Genomic DNA, 9,822 nt, shown 5'->3' with positions numbered 1-9,822 from the left:
TGTAGCAAATTAGCTCAAAATAAATATGAATAATTAATCATAACTAGTTATAATTAATTATTAATATTTTAATCAGTTAATAAAATTAACTTAATGTAATAAAATTAATATTACAATCAATTAACCTGTTGTTCAATGAACACACAGTGTTAATTGTTTATTAATTCTAAGAAATGTTCATTTCCAGGTTATGGGAAATAACAATCTTATTGTTATCTCCTGTAGTCAGGAACTGCATGAATAGGGACTCCAGTACATGAGCGCAAAACACGGACAACTTTACGTGTGACATGAACAAGACTTTATTAACTAGACTAAACACTTAAACTACTCTAACATTCACACACATACATGCATACAGTTTACCAAGAGAGAGAGAGAGCTAAAGCAGAGTACGGGAAGCAAGAAGTTACAGCATTGTTTGACATTCAGCAGATCAACAGCCTTGAGCAAACCATCAGTTTAGTTTTAACAGGCCCTTCTTTAAAAGGGGAAAGGATACTCAATGTATCCGATAATGAGACTAAGTTTGATACTTGCATGTCTCTCCAAGTTGAATTAAACTGTCCTGATGCTATTTGTGGAGGCTTCCGTTGAATCTTTGCTGATATTGTCTTGATGAAAGAGAACCAGTTGGATTCAGAGGATCTTTGGTGAATGGAAGGTCTAGGCCGAGGCCTGGCACAAGCTTGGGGTTCCTTAGAAGCTTCTAGCTTCTGACAGCATCATCTTGACATCAGTATTTGTCAGTAAAAGAGAAGAAGAGAGTTTGATCTTGTGATCAGTGAATATAAGGGGTGAAGATGTCACACCCTCTTGAGGTGTCTGAGCCAATAAGGAGTTGCCCCCTCGGAGGGAAGTTTTACGAGTCTTAGCATAAGACACTGGATTGGATGAATTAGAAAAGAACCTTCTAGATTCTTATAATACTAACGTGTCACAGAGTTAGTAACATGTAACATAAATTGCCAAATAGGAAACGAAAGTTGGAGTCCGTAGATACCAAACATGCTACCAGTGTGATTTCAGTTAACTATACATTTGCAACTATGGAACATTAATACCAAAATAATTCAAAAGAGAGAATTAATACATAGAATAAAGCCTATAAAAGGAAAGTCATGAAATGGGAAAATTGGATACATGTTTATACATTTATATAGAGAATACATAGGATTAAGAGAGTTTATTTGTCCCTCTCAGAAAGAATGAGTCACTAGTCTCTACAGCATTCTTTCTGATCATAAAAGTACCATGTATCTGTAACAGGACACCTATCTGCCTGTGTGCTAGCTACATTTGGGATGCTGGTTGCAGTTTTAGGGGGATGGGTTCACAGAACTTTGATAAAGTGAGTTCATGGGTAATTCATTAAATATATTGAATAATTGTGTGTGCCTGATTGGCCCAGACGCTACAGTGTTCACAAACATTTCATCACCAAAATAAATAACAAGATTTCAATATCCATCATGGCACCAAGTAAAGGCACTATATGAAAAACATCAACAGATTTAAAATGAGTCTGAGCTTGTATCACTAAAGGAGATGAGCAGTTTTATTAATATTACACAGGTTACTTCGATGGCATTAATCACATGTTTTAGTGCAAGTTAAAGAACAACAAAAACTTGTTTTTTGCAAACAATTTTTGAGTTTCTGTTGTTAACAGAGGTGGGAGAACAGCCTATCAACTACATACTCTAGCAACACCCCAGCAATTGCAGCAAGAGCCTAGCAACCACCAAGAATCTCCTAGCAACCACCTAGCAACACTTTAGCAATCACCCAGAACATCTATATTCTGTCCTAACTGACCAAACTATTTATGTTTAAAAAAAAAAAAAAAAAAAAAAACTTTAAGTTGGCTTTATGACAGGCCAGCATAAATTTGTCTTTCAAACTTTTTAATCTAGTTGAAATGAAACAATTCAGCATTTTCTCACAACTATAAACACAATCTCAAAACTATGCACCAACTTGTACAAACCTCAAACTTCCAGGACAAAATATAATGTCTTAGTCAAAAACTTATTCTTGTCTGACAAAATCAAACTTTGGCATCAGATGACACACAAAACTTAACAAATACACAGGCTACTGCACTGCCAGTGAACACTAGTGAGATCAATTCATGTAACACTGTAACAAAAATACCTCTTACTGGGATTCAGGAAATATTTTGCAGCTCACTGTCTACTACACTATACAAAAATATATTTACAGATACAGTAAAATACAACAATGATTTTTTTCTTTCTTTTTTTAATTTTACTATTGTAAATTGATCTGGCAGTAGATATGTATGAACTTGGTATGCACTACAACGGTCGGTGAATCAGCTCGCAAAAAATTACGAAAATTCGAGGACTTCCGAGTTAGCCGAGAAGCAGTAATTTTCCGATTTTTGAACAAATGGAAAACAATTGGTAAGTGAATTTGGCTGCGCTGTGTTTTTGACTCACAAAGAACCGGTTCATAAGAGTCATTTGTTAATGAAGCGGACTACATTGGGCGCGCTGCGTGTAACCGTCATGCAGTTTATTAAAAGACGTGTTTTCTTGCCATTATTTTGCGTTACGCTGACTTTTTTAGGTACTTGAAACACTGCTAACATTTATATTTTATTCTGATAATTTTGGGGTGGCAGATGGGGTGGCCAAGCTTTTTCTTAGGGTGGCAGTTGCCACCCCGGTAGATCCGCCCGTGTCTTATGTGACAGTGTCACAACCTAACAAACTTCTTTCTGTGAAATGTTTGTCTGGTAAAATGTGCTTGTGATGTCATCCATTCTTCTAATAAACGACACTTGCTTTGATATTTCATCTAATTCTAATGCAATCTCATTCAGATATATTTAAGCATGATGTGAGTGTCCGAACCCTTGTTGAATGTAAATACAATTTCTGAGCAACATGAACATCTCAGCAACATCTAAACATAAAAAGCAATCTGACTCAGTGATTTTCTGCTTTAGTACGTAATGTTAAAGTAAATCGCTTTATTAACATTAAACAGATCTCTCTCATAGATCGATCACTGGTCCGGTCTATTTTATCACAGGTTTGGGGACCCGCATTGTGAAAGAAACAGTGAACAAAATCAGATGGTAATTCTATGGTATTTTAATACAGTTTTAAAACAACTGAACTTGTAACAAGTAAAGCACAATTGTACTGCCATGTTTATGTATGGTATTCTCAGAATAACTTACTTCAACACCATGGTATACTGTATATTAAAGTACCATTGTTTCATAATCTGATACCATCGCTGTACTATAGTACTGCACAATACAGTGACGGTAATCATTCAGTATAATATATATCCTGGTACTGCATGATTACCATATATGATATTAACATAAACACTGCGATACTACTGTATGTTTAAAACACTAACCATGGTAACTTCTGTTAGTGTAATTATAGTTATTGACAGATATTACCTATATCCACTCACCGATAACAGTCAATGTGAATCTCTGTTCCTGCTCGTTTCTATTGATGGTATAAACTCCACTACGGTCGAAATTAAATTAGTAATAGTAGTAAAAATAGTAATACCTGAAACAGCTTCTGTGGTGATGAACACAACGATGGCGACCAACAACAAGCTTCGAAGCCACATTTTTGTTAGACAAAGTACACGTTGATGCACTTTTCTTCGACAGTATATTTTGCTCAGAATGTACACGCACGAGACGATGTGTAAGAATTACAGAGGAAGTACACGCACGAGACGATGACACAATTGTAAACGGCATGTTTTGAGAATACAATACTGAATTATATTTTTTTGTTTTAAATAGAGTCTTATCACATTTTACAGACAATCTTTTTCAAAGTGCGAAAACAGTACATCAAAAAACTGCTGTTAAAATAAAAAACATGTAACCGGGGAAAAAAGCCTTCTCTACTCTCCACTGAAAAAAAAAAAAATGAAGCAGAACATTTAGTGTAAAATTTATTGTCAGGTTTATGTTGCTTTATGGAGTTTAAATGAGTTTCTCTCTTTTGTTCTGTTTCCCTTTTCCATTTCCTAGGTTACTGATGCCCTTGTTTGTTGCCATGGTTACCGATTACTTTGTGCACCTGTTTCTTGTTCGGTTTGTTTTCTCCTGTGTATTTAACAGATTCATTCAGTTTAATTCTACTCATGTTGATGTATTAAAATGCATGTCTTGCAATGTTCATACTTCCCTAAAGACATAAATATCCATCTGAATTTACATTTTTGTTCAAGTCTGAACACATTTTACACTTGACAGATGATTTCAGAGGAAGTTCTTTACATTGCATTCAATGTGTACCATTTTATTACACCATGCATTTATCACTCTACAGACCAGCAAAACTCTGTTTTTTTCTTCACTGTTATTTCTAAGCCTATTTCTAAACTGGCGCAAAATACAGTGTATCACATGATCACATCAGGTCATCTGTAATGTATCTGCTTGTTTTACACTCTTTGACCACCAGGTGGTATTGTGAGCAAATGAAGCATCGAGAAATAAACCCTTTAGGGAACCACTTGGCTTCATCTCGCCACCAATACCAGTAAGAGATTCTCATCTCGTTCCTCCTTGAGAACAAAGTATCTGCGTATTTAAGAGTAGATTCATAATCTGAGGATGAAGGTCCAACTCCGTCTGCGCGGCCCAGCAGACAGAAAGGTAAAAAAAACAACAGTTAAAGTTTAGTAACAGTCAAAGTTGAAAAACAGTCAAAGTTCTGAAGGCACAGATGGTTTAGAGCTCCAGATGATTTAGTAAAGCTGAGATTTATAGAGTCCATGACAGTATTTTTTATTCACATTAAATAAACATACAATGATACAAAACTCGCTTTTATATTATGTTGACAGTCATGAAAAGTTAGAAGTGAACATTTAGGTTACCATTGTAACCCCTGTTCCCTGAAGGAGTGAACGGAGACGTTTTGTCCCCTTGCCATAGCCCTGAATCACCACTGAATGGCCGGGTTCCCTGTCTCGGTTCCTCAGCAAAATATGAATGGAAGTGAGTATGCCGGTCCTATTTATACCCGGATGCCGGGGGTGTGGGCAGGCATGTAAATTCCCATTGTTACATGTGGTCTGCGGTTGTGAGGCCGGTTGGATGTACTGCCAAATTCTCTGAAACACCTTTGAAGACGGCTTATGGTAGAGAAATGAACATTTAATTCACGGGCAACAGCTCTAGTGGACATTCCTGCAGTCAGCATGACAATTGCACGCTCCCTCAAAACATGTGACATCTATGGCATTGTGTTGTGTGATAAAACTGCACATTTTTGTGGCCTTTTATTGTGGCCTTTTATTTTATTGTGGATGGATTATCTCGGCAATGGAGAAGTGCTCACTAACACCGATTTAGACAGATTTGTGAATAATATTTGAGAGAAATAGGCCTTTTGTGTCTTAGATCTTGACTTCATGAAAAATGGGGGAAAAAACAAAAGTGTTCCGTTTATAATTTTGTTCAGTGTGTGTGTGTGTGTGTGTGTGTGTGTGTGTGTGTATATATATATATATATATATATATATATATATATATATATATATATATAAAAGAATGGCTGACTCAAAAAAAAATATGAAAAGCTAAATAAATACATTTTTTAATAAAGAAAGATAATATGATCAAAAACTACACTAGCCTTGTGACAGTACCATGGTACAATGATGGTAATACCATACTAAAAATACTATAATACTACACTGTTTGTACCACATGTACTATGATATTCTTGAAAGTATCTTGGAGAACCATGTAAAGTCTATCGATTATGGTCCCGTTAAATAGTTTTTTATACCCTGGCCTGAAGCAGAAACAGAAACTATCTTGAATCTGTACCTAAAATACACTGCAATCATTTGACATTCATAACTTAGACTACAAAACTATATTATTAACAGCTGCTAAAGAACAAACACTGTGTTATTTTCAATTAAACATTAAAATCTTACCTGAAACAGCTTCAGTGGTGATGAACACAACGATGGTGACGAACGTCAAACTTCGAAGTGAAATTTTTGTTAGAAAAAATACACTTTTAATCACTTTTCTTCTAGATTTTGCTCAGAGACGCAAACACGGTGTAAGAATAGTGGTTATATGAAACAGAAAATGAACACATGCAGCATCTCCTCAAATACACCTGGCTGTAGAATGGGGCGGGGCTACACGCGTCACTCCGCCCCATACCTACTCTGATCGTCTTTCACAGGCACACATGATAGGACATGTTGTTCAGAGTTGTTTTCACTGGTATAATGCACAGACAATACAACATTAGCTTATCAAGCAATGGCAAGAGAAATAAATTATGAAAGGTTATTAGTTTATTCAGCAGGTCCTTCTGCATCGGTTTGGTGTTTTTTGGGTTCAGCATTTACAGTACTGCTGCCATCTTGTGTACGTTCATTGCAAATGTTTGATAATGTCTGGCTCAAGTGTGTGTCTGTTTCCAGCAGGACTACCAACCACGACCACTACATAGTGCATGAAAAATATCCACTGCATAACAAAAGTGCACTGCATAAACTGCTTTATTTATTTATTTATTTATTCATTTTGGATTGAATATTTGGGGTGTGTTGTTTTAGAATAACTGATTTACAGTTGTAGCTCACATCTTTTATATTATATTTATTTAAACTGTAAATATGTCATTGCATAATACAAAATAAACTGTGATGGACATATTTAAAATGGATTAAACTATATTTTTTCATATGCATGTTTTGATACTTCACTAATGGCACAAATCTCCTTCTGAATTAGAAATTTTGTTTCAAAAAGAAATCTTAACGATGCATTCGCATTTTATTCAAAGTGATTTACACTGCATTCAATGTTAACTACTTTATTGGTTCATGTCCAGCATCAAACTCGTCACATTTGCACTGTTGGCATTTAAATCTCTTTGCCCTGATATTTGAATCAAAACAGAAAAAATGCCTTCTCTGCTCTCCACCACAAAAGAAAATGAAGCAGAACATTTTGTGTAAAATTTATTGTAAAATGTTTTTCTTTTTAGTAGCTATTTATTAATACACAATCATTCAACACGCCTGCAAAACACTCTGTTTGGTTCCAATAAGATATTTTCATCTTGTCCAGAAAGGTTAAAAAGCAAAAGTTTAAAAACAGTCAAAGTTATGACGGCACAGACGGTTTAGATCTCCAGATGAACTGTGGCAGCATCAATCATACACTCACAGCTGTTATTTCTGAGGGGAAAAAAAAGAATTGTTTAATTTACATTATAAAACATATAATAATGATTTTTCACAAAGAAATTAAATAAGTTCATCTCCCACAGCAAGCAGCACAGTGACCTTGAATTGTGAATGATTCATGAGTTCATGTTATTCATAAATGGTTAGAGTGTTTGAGTTTTGAGCAAATGATAATCACAGATGAAAGAAAGGAAACACATTTAAATGCTTTAAAACACAATAGTTGTCTTACCGTTAAAATCAATTATAGTAAAAGCATGATGATAACCATAGTGATCGAAGGAATGACGGCTGCAACGGCACATCCTTTGATTGATGCTAATGAAGGAGAAAATACATTATGACTATAAAACTAATTTATAAATACATTTACAAGAACAGTATCAAATGTAATACCATGATATTTTAATAAAACCATAACATACAAAAAAATTAAAATATATAAAACCACCATTGTTCCATCATGTTTTTGGACATGTACCATGGTACTTACTTCAGCACCATGGTTTATATCAAAGTACCCTGGTTTGATATCTGTTACCATCGCTGTACTATAGTACTGCCACAATACAGTGACGGTAATCATTCAGTATACTATATATTCTGGTACTGAATGATTACCATATATGGTAATTACATACTCCAACAGTGCGGTTCTACTGTGTTTAAAACACTATAAAACCGTGGTAACTTATGTTAGTGTAATAATAGTTATTGATAAATAACATTGAAAAATATAACAATATAAAATGATTATAAAGTTGACAGTTATTTGCTATACTGTAATGTATGGGAACGGGACAATGGAGTTGGAGATCCATGTGCAGGCTTTATTTACAGGAGAGCGTAGTCGTACAGGCAGCAGGTCAAACACCAGCAAACAGATACAGGATAGGCAAGGCAAAAGAGTAGTCCAATACACAGGCAAAGGTCAAGGCAGGCAGCAAACAATCATAAACAAGGAATCAGTCCAGGGTAGGGGTGTAACGATTCACTCGTTTTCTCGATGCATCGATCACAAATCCTGACGATGCATATGCAACGATCTTGAAACATGTTTTTTTAATTGAATCTTTAATTTCGGCCAATAATCGATTTAAAATGCTAAGATTAATCGTGATTCTATAGCGATTCAGTGCTTTAAAGTATATAAACATTAAATTACTACATGCGCGAATTGATGGAGACGTTGTGCGCCGTCATTCGCTCCCTCACAGCTCTCCTTCACAGACACGCGCTGCACTCTTTACCGCCTCTCACTGGATTATGCTTGCGCTCCGTCCATAGCACTCATCGACACGTTTTTGAGAAGCCCACGTTTGAGCTCTCCTCAGGACGGCCACTGCTATTCACATGAGCAGATGACAGCTCTCTATCGAGACAGCAATATTCCTGAATCAAACCGATCAAGCCATTGATAAAGCTGCCAAGTCACTGCATGGTCACTACTGTTGAAACGCTTTCATTGTGTGGAAACGTCACTGTTATTTTCTATAAGATAAAATACTCAAGTTTTACGGAAATGGGTCATATTGACATTACCTGAGCAGTTGAAGTAAAACCCTGCTTTTATTACACGGATGGAGCAAACACACAATGTAAGTGTCTAAATGCATACGCACAGTTCCAATGAATGATAAATTAATTTATGAACCTAATGTCATTAAACTCAATGTACGAAGGAAACTGCTGAAATAACTACAACATTAACAACATTGAAATAAGAGCGCGTGGTTTATCTATCAATCAGATGTGCATTAAAGCAAAGTCCCTTTGAGACAAGCCATTTCACTCGGCGGCCGTCTTTGAAACGCCTCTCGGGCATCCTGGGCATCATGCAATCTCTTTGAATGGGGAAACATCAAATTCTCCAAAACTGTTCGCCAACCTTACGATTAAATTTCATATTTGAAATCACCAATGACATCTAACAACAACCGGCTCATAAATTTAGTTTCTAAACGCTCCAATCATGACAAAAAAAAACTATTTTTCAGGCTGGATCAAAATAATGCGCATGCGCAGACCTAAATGCGCGTCTCTTTGGAGGCGCGAGTCTGACTGTTTCTATAGAAACCGATGATTCTAACGGCCGCTGAAGTGACGCGATGACTTTACCAGTCAGCGATTGGCTCTTATTTAGAAGGCGGGACTTATTCCGCCATATTGCGCGTTACACTTTCTCCCATTGAAAACAATTCGAGTGACACGTCTTGTGTTATTCTATCCGGTTGTTAAGTCTGACGTCACGCGGCAGCGCTTCCGGGTCCAAATGCTCTATCTCATACCACAAGAAAACAACAAATGGTGCGAATATACACACACGATGTGGTGTAATAGTACAAAAAATATATAATTATAACCTTTATCTCCATACCAAAATCCCAGATGGCCAGACAATGATTCATCTTTTATAAATCGTTAAAATATTAATGTCTGTGACGCTGTGAGCACGGAGACTGTTGTGTAGACTGTAATTATTTAAAATGTTTAACTCTTTAAAATGTTTGATGTTTATTATGAATAAAAAGCACTCATAAACGGCCGTCGATGGCATTCTCAAGTGAAACGAGTCGA

The 9,822-nt window shown here is 35.9% G+C and overlaps 2 protein-coding genes across 4 annotated transcripts in view; both read right to left on the bottom strand.

The window, feature by feature from the left end:
• LOC125272899 overlaps positions 1-3,686 on the bottom strand; it is a 36,959-nt gene extending 33,273 nt beyond the window's left edge. Inside the window, exon 1 of one of the 2 annotated variants that reach the window (XM_048198069.1) lies at positions 3,567-3,686. In XM_048198069.1, coding sequence (XP_048054026.1) covers positions 3,567-3,630 — 64 coding nt within the window. In that variant the 5' untranslated portion in view covers positions 3,631-3,686. The remainder of the gene's footprint in view (positions 1-3,566) is intronic. The other variant, XM_048198076.1, reaches the window with a different exon arrangement.
• A 3,266-nt stretch (positions 3,687-6,952) lies between these two features.
• The window catches only part of LOC125272904, a 34,026-nt gene continuing 31,156 nt past the window's right edge, over positions 6,953-9,822 (bottom strand). Inside the window, exons 6-7 of one of the 2 annotated variants that reach the window (XM_048198082.1) lie at positions 7,478-7,563; positions 6,953-7,236 (exon numbers count right to left, since the gene is read on the bottom strand). In XM_048198082.1, coding sequence (XP_048054039.1) covers positions 7,490-7,563 — 74 coding nt within the window. In that variant the 3' untranslated portion in view covers positions 6,953-7,236; positions 7,478-7,489. The remainder of the gene's footprint in view (positions 7,237-7,477; positions 7,564-9,822) is intronic. The other variant, XM_048198083.1, reaches the window with a different exon arrangement.

This window comes from Megalobrama amblycephala, linkage group LG7 (assembly GCF_018812025.1).
Source record: "Megalobrama amblycephala isolate DHTTF-2021 linkage group LG7, ASM1881202v1, whole genome shotgun sequence".
Lineage (NCBI taxonomy): Eukaryota > Metazoa > Chordata > Actinopteri > Cypriniformes > Xenocyprididae > Megalobrama > Megalobrama amblycephala.
The sequence above is the reverse complement of the archived record's forward strand: the minus strand, read 5'-3'. Positions and strand labels throughout refer to the sequence as shown.